This window comes from Megalops cyprinoides, chromosome 5 (genome assembly GCF_013368585.1).
Source record: "Megalops cyprinoides isolate fMegCyp1 chromosome 5, fMegCyp1.pri, whole genome shotgun sequence".
NCBI classification, from domain to species: Eukaryota; Metazoa; Chordata; class Actinopteri; order Elopiformes; family Megalopidae; genus Megalops; species Megalops cyprinoides.
Genome location: NC_050587.1, coordinates 26,680,485 through 26,699,580, shown reverse-complemented (window position 1 = coordinate 26,699,580; position 19,096 = coordinate 26,680,485). Strand labels below are relative to the sequence as shown.

Genomic DNA, 19,096 nt, shown 5'->3' with positions numbered 1-19,096 from the left:
AAACCGTAGAAATTCACAATGCGTTGTAAACAAGCACACACAAGCAGAGAGAGTTAAGCGCGCCAGTAGCTGCACTGTAGCCTTGCTGACACATGCGGCAGTCCGGCAGCCCCTGTAGCGAGCGCCTGCGAAATGCAGTGGCGCGGTGCGACCTGAGGGTGTCTCGAGTGGTAGAATGTAGAAGAGAGACTGCGCTCCCTGAGCTTCGGCTGCAGTCAAGCCTGTCAACATGAAACATGGTTGAATCCATGGATACGGGAAGGAAGTAAATGGGAGTCATTGCTTCTGTAGTTTTTTATTTTTGCTTTTTATACTTTTCCCATTAATCCCTCCCCTTAAAAATGTGCTCTAACTCACCTTTAATTTGAGGCATTGGCCGTACCTGTGGCATAGGTTTATAGGGGGAGGGTGTAACATAGTTAGACAATTAAGAAAAAAAAAAAAGAAACACCTGCTGCGAAGAGGAAAGGTCGGAAGTAGCTAGCTCGCTAGGCTACTAAAACGACACGGTGAAATTGGCCGGGCTTCTTAACTCGGGAGTTGCTACCTACATATGGAAAATGGCGACTGGACAACCATTTCTTTAGAGAGAACACACTTTATGGAAATATCGATATAAACATTTTTTCTTGAACAAAACGAACGGAGGGGTTGTGACTTGATGTTACAGTATTTGTGGTGAGGCGGAGAGGGCTTGTGAGGTGGGACAAGATGTCAGTGAACGAGCTCTACACTAAGGTGAGTGAACTAATTCAGGTTGCTTCGAGCAAGTTTTGTTCGGATGTTGGGGCAGATAGAGAAGACATGTGTGCACTATGTGTGTACGTGTAACGTTTTTTAATATGTTTATTTTTTTAATATCATACCTTGGTACTGTGTGCCCAAACGCAGACATGCACAAACATTTTAACACCATCTCTTACTGTAAACGCCGTCTTTCAAATTGTTTGCTTCAATTGTTAAGACAGAATTACTATAAAACAAACTATAATGTCAATGGCCGTGATTTGAAGAGTGTTCATTATTGTATGAACCCCCTACCACCTTATAGTTTTATATCATGTTATTGCTGACACGTTTTTAGATGCTGTAACGTTAGCCCACGCACAGTAGCCTGTGTCTATCCTACACGTCTATCCTGGTGAACAGCATAACTGCTTGAACCCAAGAATTACTTAAACTGAAGACCTTCGAGCCGCCATATCAATCGGGTTATTAAACACGTTGACACATTTTTCACATTTGACTTTGGACTCCTGATGCTACATAATTTTCTGTTATTGAATAAAGAATGGTTGCGTGTGGTATCCTAAGTGCGAAGTTTTCATGCGGGGCAAGAGCGCCATCCCTCCAATACAAAAGATGTGTTACTGCAGCCCCAAGAACAGGTGCACAAGCAAGTTAGTTTCGGTCTGGTTTCGGTGCTACCAGGGAGCATGTGAAAAGTGGTGTTTCCCCTTTTTTGCGATTGCAAGTTAATGCGCTTGTTTTATAAATGTCGTGATGGGGTGCGTCGCATCTCGGTAAACATTATCAAACATCAAAATGAAACTGAGATACAGAAAAACAAAGAGACATTGCTTGCACAAGTGCAAGTTGAGTAAAGGTTGACTGACAAAGCGTTGAGACTCCGCAAGCTCCATAAAGCGTTTCCAGGCCAGTGGACGCCGTAGGATGCTGTCATTTCTCTATAAAATGATCACTACCTCGGGAAGCGTTAAAAGTGCAAACCAGCATAATGCTTATTCCAGTAATTTTTAAATGACATGTACATTTGTGAAGTGACTGAGAGGGAACGGTTAGAATAAACGCGTTCAATATACGAAGTGGGTTTTTTTGTGTTGTGGTGTTGTGCACATGTTAGCCACAAGAGTTATTTTTCGGTACACAAACGTGTAGGACAACTTGTCGGCGGCCCCTTCACAGGCACTTTTGTAGGTAATGCAGGCAATCTGTCTGCTCTGACAGTTTAGAATCCACTGCAGTGTGGGAGGGTTGATAGTACAGTTATCATCGACAGTCATGCCGTTTTGATGCTTTAATGCAAATTTACTATTCCTTGGTTTAAAAATCGTTTGGAAAGAAAAACAATCTGGTTGAATGTACCGAACGATTAATAATCTCATAGTGATTGATTGGTGAGATGATATTTAATTAAAATCAACCTAATAAAACAAGAAGGGACGTGCAATTTGTTGAGCAGGTTTGTTGGCTTTCTGGCTTGGCCTTCTGTCAACTTATACATGTCTTGGGAGGACACCCATACTATTCTTTCAGTCACAGTCATCCTTGAATTCTTTACTGATTTATGGAAGACAACTGTAAATGGATATTGCAGATTCTCCTTTGATATCAATATTTATATTTTGTAAGCAAAGGTAGCATCTTCAAAAGATCCTACTGTGTTTCCAAGTTACAACAGAACACCTCTTAAAGTTAGATCTTTCAACTTAAACCTCACATTGAATGTGCGTAATTGCCCTATTGCGAAGCATATTAATAATTGAAGAGAAAATGAGATTGTTTAGAGAGTTCTTTACTGCTTCTTTCTGTTCTTGTTTGTCTTCATCTTATGTTATTTATACTTTTTGAAAGTATTTAATTATTGTTGTGAGGCCAACTTACCAAACAATAGTTTGAGGCCAGGCCAAACGGGCTGGAAATAATGTTTTAGCCTTTGAAGGAGAGTGTGTGTAAATGGAGTCTACTTGCTTAATGTGGCAATCCTGGAGATTATCGACGTTCTCCCAACCATCAGTTACTGAATGAGGAGGTCTTATTAGTTAAGCCTTGGAAATGGATGAAAGAACACAGGCGACATTGTGGCTGACTTACTGGATTTCGCAGAACCAGCTCTAACGTCAATCGTAGCCATTCACAGAGTGGGATGGGCTAGAGTAGAGTAAACCATTGCGGGTGGCTCTGAGCTCAGTGACTCGGTGCGTTTGCTGTAGGGATGGCACAGCATTGTTCGCATAGAGGACTGTCCTGGGCCTTTCTGAAAGTCCCAGAATCGCAGTGAAGGCAGCACCCCTGTTTAAACAGCCCTGGGGTTGTGAGCTAAAGCTTCAGGAAGGGTGGCCGTTCATTCTGTTTTATACCTGACAATCCGGTGCATTGGTAGAGATTGAGCATTTCATGACGGCAGACGTTAAAGCTGTTGGATGTCGGCCTAATTGCGCTATGCATATTCCTATGTCTGGTATTTCTGACTTCCATCAGTGAGATATCATCAGCCCTGCTATGTTGTGAAATATTTCGAATACAAAGAAAAATGCAGTATGAGAATTAAGCGATTGCCAGCTTCTCTTACAGGTTGTTGAACAATAACTTCTCACTAATATGTATTTGTATTGTTTAATAGTTTAGTCATTTCTACAAAATTAATGAAACCTAACAAATGTTTTGTGCTATTCATGAATATTACTAGTAGGACTTTTAGGATGCTTTTGAATGCAGATTTTGAGGTCATTAAGGCAAATGATGATCATGTATCAATTATTTGATTGAGATTGTTCTACTACTGTCAGTATGGCAACTTTGAGTAAGGTGATCAAAGTCTGCACTATCATTTTAACTGGATATCTATGAGAGAGCCATTTTTGACAGGGAAGTTATTTCCTCAAACTTTTGTTCATTTGCAGCCCCTCATGCAATTCTAAAGGAATGTGTTCCATGCCTGCTTTTCCCTCAAAATTAGTCTCTAAACTAGAAGCTCACAATAGTGGAACAAATTTGGCTTCTTTCCACTGGGGATAGGGGTGAGTAGGTCAGCTGGGGTTTCCATGTCTCACAGCTCTCTGGCGCCCTGCAGTTTCAGACAACCAGGGAGTTGCCTCACCTCAGATTGGCACATATTTCATTGTGGTGCACTGTGGGACTTGTAGTACAAAAAACTGCCATTGGCTTGCGTGTGAGTGTGTTGGCGAACTGCATTTGTTTGGCTTCAGCACTCCTGCAGAGCTTGTCATGGTGAGACGAGCTTATTGCATATCTAATGAAAAGGCTTGTATGAAGAGGGGAAAAAAGCATAAAAAAAGCACACCCCCATATTGTGTGGACCTTGCTTTAAATGTTGGAATTCATATTGAGTTGGAGAACAGGCTCAGGTGACACATTGCTGTTACTAATCCTCCATGACTAAGTACTGGCCCACATACTGTTGTAATGCACATCAAACAAAAGTATTGTTGTTCTTGTGCCATTGAGAAACCCTGTGTGTGTTTGTGTGTGTGTGTGTGTGTGTGTGTGTGTGTGTGTGTTGCTAAGAGTGGAATCTTAGGCTGATGTTGCTTAGACCATGGGCAAGAAAAGGTGGATTATTGATTCCAGTGTATTTCTCAAAACGGCATATTCTTTTTTCGTGTGCTTTTCTCTTACTGACTTTCTTTTTGGATCCAGTTTTTACACAAAAGGAAAAAATTACAGTGAAGTGGGTGTTTCACGATAGAAAAGATCAAGGGAGAAGGAAGGAGCAAAATAAGGTTGACATTCTAGGTGGTAAATGGAATGTTTTCCAGAGTAGGTCAAAGGCTACCTGTCGTAATTGACCTGTCTTTTCCGTCAACGTTACCGGAGGAAACATATGTGTGAGGCTTTTTGTGAACCTTTGCAAGTCGGAGGGGGGGGGGGGGGGGGGACGGAACGGACGACAGCAGGCTTCACACATAATTAAGATATAGACCCAGTACAGAAGATGTTAGCACATCAGATCGGCATGTGGTACCCATGCAGTATTTAAATGTACTGAAAAGAGTTATGATTTAGTTTTGCATTACTTGACCTGTCCCATATTACATTTGGAAATGGGCTAACTCTTGAAAATGCAGCATTGAAAAAGACTCTGTGGCAGATAGGAGGAGCACATGAAGATAACCAGGAGCCTGGAGGCAGCTAGTATGTTACACCGTCACTGGACTGCCACACTCACAAATCAGAAACCCACGTCTTTCTACTTGGCAGACCAGGAGAGATTCAGTCCTTGCACAGTGTGGGTTTGTTTCAACAAACAATAATGGATTTGATGTTGTTTGAGGCATACACATTAATTGCTAACATCTCTGCTCAACCTTGAAATAAAACGCCATTTTGGGAGCAAGCTGTGAACAAACATAACACTGACCCTGAATTTCATATTGAAAGTTAAAACAGCATTGCTTTGCTGGAGGTCAGCCCCCCCCCCCCCCCCCCCCCAATTGATAAAGATGGTGTAATTTATATTTTGAATGAATTGAAACCTGGTATGTAAAATTTAGTTTTGCACAGTTCTCAAAATCTGAGTCTGATTATAACCAACTTAGATGTGAATTTAGATTGGAGACATTTTTATTTATGATTATGATAAAAAGAAACATAACTTGCTGATGAAATATACTTGATATACTTAAACTGTACAGTATACTTGATAACTGTACTTTTCTCTTAATTCATTACAAATATAGGCTAATTAGTTTGTGACAGTGCTTTGGATTTTCTTGAAAGATGGTTTGGAGAAATTTCTCTGAAAGCTTAGCCATGTTCACACCTGTGAAATCTCTGCAAGTGCAGAATGCCATTATTTTGGATTCCCCACCTCACTCTGAAACGGAGCTTTTGGCAATTGGCGATTCCCTGTGCAGTTGGTGTCAGGATTCCTGGCTCTGAAGCTCACTGTGGGCTTCTTCCCCACCCTGGGAGTTCTTTGCCTGCTTGCAGGGTTTTGCCCTGGACTTTCGTCTTTTATAGCCTCAGAGTGAGAAATCTGGAAATCCTCCCCAGCCAAGTACTTTCAAGTGATTCCAGTTAATATAAAGCCAGGCCTTTCGAAAGTTCTAACACTATCCGTTTAGTTTGATAAAATATTAAAAGGGTTATACAGTACAAGCTGGAGATGGAAATTTGAAATGGAATTACTTTTTTATCAGGATCCTAGCTGTTGGACAGCCCTTATTATTCAAAATGTAAATTCTGCAGCCTAGGTTTGGATGATTTTTGTGATGGTTCTGTAATGACTCATATCTCTTTGACAACTGGGTAGAGAATGGTATAGAAGCCTATTTGCTCAAATCCTCAGATTGTATCAGACAAAAACTCAGTATCCACATTTTTTTAAAATGAAAAATACTTTGCTTTAATACTTAAAATCTCCCATTAGGAAAACTGTTTCATATACCACTCATCCTGTGTAAGAGCTTTCTTCTGCTTTTGTAAATGTGCAATTCCTTTTGTTCTACAGTTGTTTTCCCAAGCAAAGCTCAGCATCTCCTGTGAATGATTGGACATAGCTGAAATGTTGACCGAATTATGTTGTATTTGACATTTATCACGTCCGTATTTATAGTGCTCACTGTTAAACATTGATTACCTCTGTAAAGGCCTTCTTTTCACTGATGACAACAGACACTTCCCCTGTTGTGCTTCCCTTTTTGTGTCTATGCCATGACCATCTGTGAAAACAGGAACATGAATACTTCGCATTAGTTGACACATTGAGCCTTTGTCCTAACATCACTTGTTCCATAGGCACAGGGCCCTTCATGCTCATCATTTTTTTTTTTAATTGGTGAATTGAGCAGCAAAGGATGAATGGTGCGTGTTCAATATGAGTGAGTGGATTCAGCTGTTGAACTGGACTCCTGGTTTGCACAGTGTGATTGATTCTAACCCTGACCCTAGACCTCTGGCACAGTGCATAGGTGGGAATAGCTACAAATTAAGCCATTTTGTGCTCTTCCCCAGTTTGTGTCCTCCTAATGCTCTCTTGTCCATTTGACCCATTCCTGATAATCCCATACAAAGGGGGAAGGCAAATCCAGAAATTCCATCTGTTTTGCACTGGAGGGACAAGCCCAGCTGTCACTCAGATTTTCACATACTGCTAAAGCCAAGCTGGCATGTACAAATTAACCCCCACCCACCCCCAACCATACGTACACACGCTCACATGTGCAAGGACCCCCCCAACCCCTCCCATGTGAAAGAGACAATGATCTGGAATGAGCTTGGAGTTCAGGGCATGTATTGCCTGTTGATGGACTGTGAAAAGAGAGGCTTGTATGTCTGAAAAATTAGTATTTTTTTTTGTCTTGTCTCCCCTTGATGGCTTACTGGAGCTCACCTCTTTCTTTCCACAAAAAAGTGATTTGGGGGGGGTTGAGTAGATTTGATCAGCTCTCTTTTTAACCTTCGCCATTCTCTCTATAATCATTAATAAAAAGAAAAACCCATCTGTGTTAAGAATCTCATGCAGTATATAGTCCATTCCATGATTGCCCTACTGGGTCATGGTGGCTGTCCTCACGTTCTCATTTGGAATGCTGTTTTTGTCTATTGTCAGTAGGACTGCAGTTGTTGTTGAGCTGGATTAGCTTGAGTCATAACCCCTGTGGAGAGGTCTGGTCATGCAGACCTTAGAGTGGCTCAGTCAACATTATTAATCAGGGTTGCTTCAGAGCCACTACACTTGACCCTCTGAAACAGTGATCTTCAGTTTCAATGAGAACACTTTGTTAGGTGATAGGATGTTGGTTTTTAGTGTTGCAGGTCAGTCATCCTCCACGTTTGAATGTCTGATACCTGCTTCAGTCTCCGAATGGAAGTCCTGATCCTCATTGTGGAGATATTCTGCTGTCTTTGAAACGGAGTGTCTCTGATTCTGTGTGAGCTGTATCAGTCTGGTGAGCACAGAGCATTACGAGGGAAATGATGAAAACTGACTGAAGAATTGAAGCCATCTGTCAGCTTCCGCACGTCTGAGTGATTGGCGAGGTGTATCCATTTTGGACGAATCAGTTGCTGAGTAGTTCTGTGCTGAGGCAAGGAGATGTGTTGTGTAGACAAGATTTTATTAGAATAACTGTAACAATCTGTTTTCTTAAGATGAATGTTTTCAGACATATTTATGCTTGGAAATCTCTCTCTCTGCCCCCTCTTTCCTCCTCATTTCGCAGTGCGCAGCATGTAAGGGTTGAGGTTGATGGATGTGTGTTTGCACTTATGGAGCCTGTCACTAGATGAATGCAATCACTTTAACTGGCTTGTCACTTCTGTTAGATGTTAGAGTGTTTGGGTAAATGCGGGTCCTTCACACAAGCGTTTGCGAGAGCAGCGCTGCTGGGGTGTTGGGTAGCTTTACAGTCTGAGCAGGCTTTGTAAACAAGTGTCTGGTTCCACGAGGCGGGAGCCGTGCATTTGTAGCTCCTCCTCCTTGGGGGGTTACAGGGTCCCAGAGCACCTGGCGTCACTCCCATTGTATGGGAGACCCCTCTATCAACACAAAAACAACAGGAGGGTAACAGGTTGGGGGGAGAGAGGAAGTGACTGTGTCAGAGGCAACCTGCTCTCCCCTGTGTGAGAGCGTTAGAGGGTGACACACGACTGGTTCTGCTGTACTTCAGACTCAGGCAGATATGGGCTGGACAGCAGGAATATGGTTACAGCACATGTACAGTGTGTGTGTGTGTGTGTGTGTAATGGGGGTTTTACGGTAGGTTATTATGCAATGGAGTGAATGGAATCTGGACGCAGTAATGGCTTCATCTGATTTCGTGACTTTTGTACCTGGAAAACATGCAAGAGTCAACGCTCTCGGATGAGCAGGCAGGTCAAAGTTTAGAGCTAATCTCAGCCAGTGAGGGAGAAAGTGATCACTTCCTCCTGGACACACCCAGTCTTTACACAGAGCTGTTGTCATTGTGCTGGCACAAAAAGCAGGGCGGGGTCATTGTTGTTCCCATGGTGATGGAACACCTCTATAGGAGGCTATTTGAAGTGGCGGAACAGCAGAACTGCGAGACAGATTCTGGTTGTCTTTGAAACTTGAGCACTCTATACTAAATTTACAGGCCTGTTACACTACCTAGTCTCTCTTCCCAGCATTTCACATACTGATGTGCTCATCTGTTGCTTACACTGAACACTGTTACACTGAACCCCTCTCATACCAGAAACTGATACAACCCCGTTTTAATAGCAATTGATATTTTTGCAATAAATCTTTTGTCAAAATTCTTTCCAAGTCACCCCTAATGATGACAATTTAAGGTTTTGTTTTTTGACAGAAGGAAATCTGTAGAGCTGGCACAAGTACAGACAGGTGAGATGACGTGGTTGGCTGTTTCTGTCAGGCGAGGGAGTCTCGGCTGCCTTTGTCAGAAGACATTGCGCAACAGCTCTATATCTGTCACGTCACTGCGGAACCTGAAAGACTGCTTCTTTCTTCTACTCCTCCACAAACCTCTTGCCTCTTTCCATTGCTTTCTGTCCCTCTCTCCCCCTCTCCTCCATTCCTCCCCTGCCTGGAAAATAAAGCACATCAAATGACCTCATTGCCCTGCAGTTCACTAAGGCCACCTGTGTGCCGAAGCCAGAGCTGTGTTAAGACTGGAGGCAGAGTGAATGGCCAGCAGGGAATTAACATTGTTACTAGTGTCATTATTATTAGCTGTAGTAGTAATTGCACCATCCCAGTAAGAAAATTAAAATCCAGACATGTTAATGAGCCCTAGATGAAGGCTATAAAGGCTTGCTGTCATGTGAGTAACGGAAGCAGCTCCCCTAACACATACACAGATGTACGCACACACAGGCACACCTGTCCCATGTGGTCATATTACATCAGCAGATCTCCATATAGGTAAATGAGGAAAGGAAGCTCCTCAAGGTCTCCTCTAATTTACTGTTATTGTTTATCTCTGTCCTGTTTAATCAATGACTATCAATTCACTTTTTAAATGGATAAAAAAATTTGATCTTTTAAAATGGTGAATTCTACTTGTCATTATTCCATAACTGGTTTATAGTGATTTTTCCAACTGTAGTGTACCAAAAAAGGAAATTACCAACAAAAATGAATAATTTTAAATTATCTGTAGGTATAGGTGAACAATTTTAAAACCCTTTCGTTTTTCTAAGTTGGGTGCCCTAATGAATTAGTTCTGATGAATTGATGTCAAAATGCATGTTTAATTTTTAAAAACTATTAGGCATGCAGCTATTTAGATATCAGCTAATGCTCATGTCAAATGCTGGTGTATGCTGGCTCCAAAACCAAGAACTCTAAGAAGTCTGGAGGAAATTCAATATGGTAATAATGATCAGTAAGACCTTTTGTAGGATTTTCGTAGTATTTTCTGGTAGTTTAGCTTGAATTTAAGCTATAGTGGCACTCAGAGTGTATACTTCTGTTACTTTTAAGGGTTGCTATTGGGACCTTAGAACAAGTAATAAAATACTACATTTATCTCACCAATTTTTCTCAAAACCTAATTTTCTTCCAGGGTCCCTGCTTACACTCAAACATACAGGGTTGATCACGTTACCTCCAGAGACTCCACCTAGTGGTGGCTCGGGTAATAAATGAACAAGAACGCGGCCTACCTGCAGCTGCCTTACCTGCTTTTCTGTTGCCACTATTTGTATCACAGAGTACAAGTGTGTGGGGATGGGATTAGTAGATGAAATGACAGATTTAAAGCCGGCCAGTTGCACATGTCAAAACAGTCTAAACGCAAAGCAATAAAATGCCCAAAGAAAATCTGAATCCTGGAGCTGTCATATTTTTCACTGCTGCATTTCCTGATGCCTTCCATGACATAGCAAATCTGCTGTATGGAGAAGAGGGTCAAAACAATAACATTCAAACCTTTCCAATTTTTAAATGGACAGAGATCATGCTAGTAAGATTTTCACTGCTCAGCTGAGGCCTCTGAGTTGACTGATCTAGGCAGAATGTGCACAGAATCCCGCAGCTCAGGAGCCCAGTCAGAGCAGGTCTCGATGGGCATTGTTTGCGTCAGTCTTTATCTGATTTTAAACACTCATGTCTATTTTTATGTGAAGTTGCAAAATCCAGGGGAAATGTCAGTCAGTGAAAGCGAAAATGGGCTGCATTAAAATTGCTCTCACGTTTTGCATATTACATGTACCTTTGCCCTCTTTGTAGGGTGCTCTGGAGGAGAGCATCAGACAGGGGATTACTTGTGAATGTGTTTGGCTTTGCAGGCATTGTTGTTCTTGGGCTCTTTATTTACACGATATCTACACATTCATGAATGTTTTGCATCTGTTATGTAGTGCCCAGTTCTCATTGAATTCAATTCAATCACAAAATGTGTGTCAGCAAGAATGCTTCCCATGTTTGGAGTAAATAAAATCAAGAGAATTCTCAGCTTTTCAATTGGTTTTGTATGTTTTCCTTCCTCATGTGGCATTCCAGTTGGGTTTACTGGATTTCCATTACTTTGTTTCAGTTGTATAGCCTAACACTGAATAATGTCAGTGTGAATTGAAGATTCTGGAGTATCACATGCTTTTTTATTTTTTTGCGAACTAAAAGAATGAATGTGGAGAGGTCCCCGTCATAGTGGCATGCTTACACCCTATAAAGAATTATGACATTAATTCTTTAGTTCCAGTTAAATTAAGTAAGGGTGGATGTTGCCTGAAGTAAAGGAAAATGTTTTGAACCTTGTATTTTTAAGAAGGAAATGACCAATGTACCCAGTCCTATCTGTCATATTTGTTTATTCTTCATAGACCTGCCAGCTATTTCAATAACTGTGTGAAGAATATACTGTTGAACTCTAGTTGTCCAGAAGGTGACTGGAATGTCACTTGCTTTATGGTACAGATTACACCAGTATTAGCTTGACTGAGTTGAAATCCCCATTGATTAGAATGCAAGTCATCCTTGTTCGTAATGGCCTATGAATCACATCTGTGTGGGCTGCATATTCAGTGTTGTGAATCCACTGAGTAAAGATTCTGGGATGATTAGAAAATACTGATGGCAAGCCGCTCTTCACCAGTTTGCCAAATGGGCAATTAAGGGTGGTCACTAATAGGAATGCTGTAATGGATGTGATGTGAAGCATGTAAAAATTGCTCTCAGATTGAAAAGAAAAAAAGACCTACCCGGAAACTGACACTCGGACACTGCAGTCCAGTGTTTTGGCTGAAAGGGTAATGCATAAAGGCACACATTTCGCTTCGAAGGGGAATGGTTTGGCTTTGAAAATATTTGAAGTGGATTAAGGTGAGATCAACAGTTACGCAGTGTCTCCAGTACAATACGTTATATAAACGAATGCCATTAGCGTAAATAAAAAGAAGCGTATTCACCTTCTTCTCTTAAGATTTTCAGCATTACCTTTTGACTACCTCTACGATGGCAGCACCCTTTTCAGAAGCTGTGCATGTAGATGGGCCTTTTAGTGAAGTGGCATCGCTACTGTACCAACATGCTTTGTCTTCTCTTTGATTACAATGTGCAGTTGCCTTGTCACCGCTTGTCTGGCAAGTCGGATGTATCCGGCTGTTGGTTGTCTTAAGCCACAATTTGCCTCAATATGCTCTTCCTCTCCCTAATAATACCATCTTGCCTAGTGGTGCTGTAGTTTCAGGCCTCAACATGGAAACTCCAATGTCTTTTGACTGGTCCCAGAAGACAAATATTGACCTCTTTTTTTGGACAAGTGTACAGTGGCGTGAGTGATTGGGGAAAATGCAGATCTTCATGTTGAGCATCAGTGATACTTGTCTTTGGAGAGGTTTTAATCAGTGTAAGTCGCTATGGATAACAGTGTCTGCAAAATGATGATAATGAATGTAATTATCTTACCAGCAAGGAATGTAAAGGAATGTTCCCATTGCAATTTCACTTTGCATAACAGTGTCTCATGTCAAAGTCACAGCAATGATCCCAACACCCCTCTAGACCTGCAATATGACAAAGCAGAAAGACCCCATCCCCCACAAACCACCTTGTCAAAATAATAAGATAAGTTGATCAGCCATGTTTGTCTGTCAAAGTCAGCAATGACCAAATGCACACCCGTTTCTCATCCGAAGACCTCTCCTGATTGCATCAACTGGAAGTGGTTGTTCAGACTAATAGAAAGCCATTTCATTAAATCAGCTGAAGGAGCATTGAAATAATCAGATTGACATCAGTACATCTGTCTGTGATTCTCTGCAAACTGGGTGTTCACAGGCTGGTGTTTTATGGCACAATGGATTATGGCCATGAAATGAAGACACACCCAAATGTGTGGCTTACAGGCTCAATGTGTATGTCTACAACACTTTTAATAAGAACCGCTTCTGAGCACAAAATAAAAATATCTTTTTTTTTTCCACAGTGACCATGCACAATTGTGACTAATTAAAGAGCCATGAATTTAAGGATATTGGTAATTAAATTTCTTTTTTCCATTTCTTTTAATAAGTTACAGTTAGTAGTTTATTTGCCCATCACAGTCTCAAAATACTTTTTGTGGCTCACTGCCTTCAATTGTGTGCTGCATTCTGGAGTCCATTTCCAAGCTTCCAAGAGAGTCGAAGGGCACTATGCCAATCTCCATCCCTTTTTTTATTAATAAAATTCTGTAAAGCAATGAAACTAATATCAGCAATAACATTTCATTGTAGTTGACTTGCATCCTTTTCAGTTCTTGAATCCTTCATATCTCAGCCAATCACAAGGCTTTTATCGTGTACATGTGTGCTGTCATGATTCATGGGCCTTCTGCAAATGTCAACTTCAGAGTAGAGATCAAATGGGTCGTTAAGCTTGAGGAAATGCGATTTCGATTTGAAATAAAACCAATGTACAGAAGGAGGCCCACAAGCCAAGTGTTTTAGAAGCCCTGTTGTGATTTTTTTAAGAAGAATTCTCACATACACTGCAGTTCAAACACATTAAATGGATTTACCACCCGATTTCAAGTTCTACATCTGCGCAATAACTCCTGAAATCTTGGTGTCATTGGAATCATTGGAAATGGAAATGAAAAAACAGAAGGAGGGTGAGTGTTTAACTTGAGATATAATTGACCCATGCAATAGTATGACTCGGACTACAATGACTGCCCTTGACTGAAAGGGTTCTGGTGTGCTTTACCAGGATTGAGACCTGCTTTGATACTGTTTTGATGTCCGTAGGTTGTTATGAATGCAGACTTGAATGACAGTTGAATGTGTTTATGAAGTGCAAAATATACAGTTTGTAATCAAGCCCCATAACTAGTGTTTCTAGTTGTCTTTTTTGTTTGTTTTTGGTTTTGCCATGTACTGTATAACTCATTTTATTTTCACTTCTTCTCCCTTTAACATACCTAGACTCAGTTCATTCATGCTGCTGTCTTTCATTTCCTAATTTTTCTGCTCAGCGTTCATGTTTCAGAGTCAATATCATAATATGGCTCACTCGCAGCCCTTCACTTGAACCTTACCGCTGTGTTCATGCCTGCTCTCTCTCGCGCTTTCAGTTCTGCTCATACCAGAGCTGCTCCTTGTGTGGCCGTCTCCTCTCTGGGACCCACAGAGCAGAGAAGGACATTCCTACAGCAGGATGATGAATATGTTGAGAAGGGAAATAACCACTGGCATAAGAGGCCCTGGGGAGACATCCGTTGGTAAATAATGGGGGTGTATAAAGGTTTGGGATTAGTGCCAGGGAAGGACTTGGATCTGTGGGTATAGGGAATACTGTACTGTGAAAAGTCATGAGCACTTCCCCATACTTCATTGTGCAACTGTATGCCTTCATCCATCATATTTATGCGCCCATTGCTCTGTGAGTTTCAGGGTCTTCTGGAGAGCCTGGATTTCAGGAGAAACGGCAAGATGGATGAACAGAATATTTGCAATCAGATCATAAAATCCCATATAAATAGATGCAGTGTTTCAAAGCTGAGAGCACACAAATTTGAAGATCTGAGACATTTAATCAGTAGGTAGGAATACAACTTAACTGTGCTTCTAAACTTGGCTGAAATAAATTTGTCTGCACCTGTTCTCTTTTGTTGATATGCTAAAGACCCCTGAGTGAAGATCTGTTTAGGTCCTGGAACATTCAAAATTGCATGCCTATCTAATATATTCTACAAATATCACCTTAACAATCTGATTTGTAATAAGCTAAGATTGCCCATCACACTGCACTGTTTTCAATGAAAGTGTGATTTTTGGAAATTTAGAGTCTCTTTGACAGGTAGAAATCTTCAAAGCCTTTTGAGTTCCCCTTTATGTACCAAGTCAGCCTGTTGAGGGATTGCTGGCGTGTATGAGGCTGGAAAGACACTTGGAATCGGTTATAATTGGTTTGCTTCGAAATGTGGCTTAAAAGTGTAGTTAGTTTCCTGGCAGCATGCACTCTGTCCGAGGTATGAGTGACAGTGGTCAGAGCATCTCTGGGCCAGTTAAGCAATGGAGAAACCCAGCAGGCTGGGCATGGTTATGGGATGGGATGCCCGGGGTGGCGTTACTGAGGATTACATCATTTTGTATAGCAGATTGTCCCATCTGGTAGCTGTAGTGTAACAGAATGCCAATGACTTTGGCTGTCAGAAGCTTTACGTGTCATTACTGTAATTCACAGCGCCCATATGTCTACATTACCATTTTTTTAAGTGCAAGTTAATTATAGACATTCTGGGGTCATCGTTATTTTCAGCGCTGTTGTTCAATAAAACAATCCATTTAACTGCCAAGCTGCGGAGACCTTTTGAAGTTCATCTACATTTTAACTTGGCATCACATTTTGAATTTTTTTCTCTTTATTGTATTGGCAGTTTGAGCAGAAACATTTTTGAAACATTACAAAGCTAAAGCTAACAATCCCATCACATATTATATAATGTATTTCAATATAGTGCCTGTTATATATAATTAAAGCTCTATAACAGTACATACCTTCCAGTGCAATATGAATTATTCTTGTTCTACATAATCATTACTAAATGCAAGGGAGATGTGGCAATCAAAAGCAGTAAAATTGACACTACATTGAAATGCAGTATGGTAAAATTAGTCTGTAAATTCATTTCACTATGCTTGAAGCTTAGTGTTTTATACAAATCCTGTACAAAGTAGGAAATATGAGTTTTATGTGCACTCAGAACCTCTGAATAGGCCTTCTGTCACGAACCACTGACCAGCGCTTCTAACCTAACATTAGTTATTCCCACGCTGATTGCTCGCTATCCACACACTGCAGGGTGAACCACATGGCCTGCTTCATTATCAGTCTTCATTAGCGCAGCAGCTGCTTCAGGATGGACTCACAGTAATGATTCTGAGGATTAACAGGTGGGACCATGCACTGAGAATTCCAAGAAAATGAATGGCAAAGTGGGAGGTCCCCTCTCTCTCATAATTAAGAATTATATTTGTCATTCTGTAAGTGAGTGTCTACCTCTGATGAGTGACCGAATGCTGCACAGTCTGCAGCTCTCTTTTTTCTTAATGCTCTCCCCCCCCAGTATGAAGCGAATGTATATTCACATGTGTAATAATGTCGGTGCTTTGGCCTGGGGCAGCTCGGGGGTACAAAGGGCCATGCTGCTTTTTCTGGAGCGGGAAGCGCTCTCTCTCTCTCAGCAGCGGGATGTGAAGAGCTCTATTGTGACAGTAATTGAATAGGACGGGGAGCCAGTCCGTTGGCCAGGCTGGTTCCGCCCCTCAACTCCAAACCCAGAGGTAATGAAATCAGGCACTTACGTAATGCCAGGCAGGAGCGATGCCCCCAGGAAGCTTATCTCCTGTGTTGAAGTAGTTTTTCAGTTTTCCTTGTTGACTTTGCCGTTCATGTTTAACCGTTTGCATATTCTCTTCCTCATATGCAGGGAAAGCTGTCCTGTATAAAGGGATATGACCAGGACTGTCCAAGTCGTCTTGTCATATCTCACTCCTTTACTTGGATGCAAATATTCGTTCTGCTCTTGGCAGCCATTGTTCTGATCAAAGCATAGAAAATGGCCTCAGGCCTCTCTCCCATTTTCTTGTGTGATGTGAAATCAAGCACCAAATTTCTTTGTCCTCACTTACAAGCTTATAGGAAAAAATGTAGCTTAGAAGTTTTCAAAGCTCTGCGGCTGCTTTATGTTTATGATAATGACTTTTTTTGCTGGTCTTTTCAGTGCCCTAATTAGAGCAGGAACACATTGCTCTGTGAGACACTCTAGATCCCAGGGCTGTTCGGCACTCTGGTCTGTTTCATCTTAGTGAGACTTACGCCTCCAGATGAACGGATGAGTTATGGGTGTGCCGGCACAGGGCACATCCCAAGTGCTCTGTGCCAGCCGGAGCAGGTAGATGTCCAAACCTGGGCAGCCAAGGGTATAGCTCTCTGTGTTTCCCTAACCCTAAAAGAAGAGGATGCCTCCTGTAGGTGATCCTTTGTGCCACAGCCTGGGGTACTGTAGAGAAAGCACAGCCTGTTGCGGTTGTGGTTCTACAGGGGTCTCACTGGTGTTTGGGCCCGGGTCATGCAACATGGATGAGGACCAGAGCCAGAACTATACAGAGAAGATGTATTCGGTGAACTTCAATATTTAATTGTCAGCTATCAATGATTCACTAGAGGTAGCTTGAGAAATGGAGAGGAGTAGTAAGAGGACAGAGAGAGGAAGATGGGATAGGAACAGAGAGAGCTGAGATTGAGATGAGGTGCTCGCGTTACTCATGTCAGGTCCGCTTGAATCAATGGCTGTAATTTACCGCTGCTGCTGCTGCCCCAGTGTTTCCACCGCTGATGAGCTCCACACTGCTGCTTCTCCAAGACCTTTCCTTTCACTGCCCCTGTCTCTGCAGCGGAGTGTGCCTGCGCGCGAGCGTTGGCGTGTCAGCACGTGAGTGCGCATGCACATGAGCCTGTGCGCTCCTCTGCGCATGGAAAAAGGGAAGGGTAAAACATAATGGCAGCAGGGGCATTGTGTTTGATTGTGATAATGCCATCACTGTCCATAAACTGCATGCCTGCTGGTCTCTTGCGATTGCCTGTGCTTTTGAGTTTGTTGTACTTTGTCTGGTCTGGTGTCAGTTTGCGTATCTCCGCAGTTTGGTATGAGGACAGTAAATAAAGACATTCCTTTGTTTGTACACCTGTGAATTCTCTGGATTCTTGACTGAATTGAATTGTCTTTCCTGCAGCTCAAAGCAGTCCCAGTAAGGAGCCTCTAAAAGACACAGGGCAGCATCTACCTGTAAAGTACCTAAGATATGTAACAGCTGTAAAACATGATGTAGTCTGTGTCACACATTGGGGCTGCATATATATACGTCACAAATCCATAACTGCAGTAACCATAGCTTTGAGTAAGGAATTGAGGAAAGCCTCACAATGCTTACACTTGTATTTGTGTCCTGATTGATAAACTTGGAAGAAAAAAAGGGAACATTGGCTAAAATTTAAGATTTTTTAAGGTTAAAGAGAGGTACTTTTCTCTCTAAGAAAATGTGTGTGTGTGTGTGTGTGTGTGTGTGTGTGTGTGTGTTGACAGCTAGTCCCCAGACCTCTCATTGCTTCACCAGATTAGAGCCGTGCATCTTATCAGTTCATTAACAGCTGAAACAGTTGCTCATTCCAGTGTCTCCAGCTGAATGAGGGACACCTCCAGTTCTGCAGGACCTGAAACACCTGAATCTCAGAAACAGCTGAATTCCTGTTGGATTTAAAATGTTATTTTACGTTGACCACATAGGATATGATTGTCAGTTTAAGAAGTTGTCTTTCAGCATTAGGGGAATGGAGAATGGTATGTGTATGTGTGTATATGTATATAAAATTAGTAATATGACAAGTTTAGATAAAATGTAGCATGCACACACAGAAAGAAGAAGAGAACCCCCCACCCCTCTCTCAGATTAGTTTGAGATCTATAATGCATTGTAGAATGCTTCTAGTTCTGAAGTGAGATGACGCTCTCTTAGCATGGTGGCGGGTGCACTGTGACATTTTCTACTTATGCTTTGACCATGGGCTGGACTGGATGAGGGGAAGGAATGTGTTTTACAAACCAAATGAGCTGTTGGAGTCTCTGTGCAGGCTTTGCATGGAGCATTTGAGGAACTACAGTGTATATGAAACCTTTGCACAGCTGTGAAGCCAACACTTTATATGGAGTTTCCTAGACATCTATAGAGCTTAGAAGCTTCCCCCGAAAGTCCAACAGATCACCTGGATATCACAGCAGCCCCCAATACCTGCTTGAGGCTATATGGTACATGTTTGTGGAGAGTGGAACACCATCCACACCACACATTCAGTTTTACAATTTCTCCTAAAGTTAACCAGGGAATGCCAATGTAGAACACCAAAAACCACAATGTTTGCGAG

At 41.8% G+C, this 19,096-nt stretch overlaps 1 protein-coding gene across 3 annotated transcripts in view; it reads left to right on the top strand.

Annotated features, from left to right (window-relative positions):
• The first annotated feature begins 225 nt into the window (after positions 1-225).
• The window catches only part of myo5b (myosin VB), an 89,245-nt gene continuing 70,374 nt past the window's right edge, over positions 226-19,096 (top strand). For all 3 annotated transcript variants that reach the window (XM_036528397.1, XM_036528398.1, XM_036528395.1), the window contains exon 1: positions 226-738. In XM_036528397.1, coding sequence (XP_036384290.1) covers positions 712-738 — 27 coding nt within the window. In that variant the 5' untranslated portion in view covers positions 226-711. The remainder of the gene's footprint in view (positions 739-19,096) is intronic.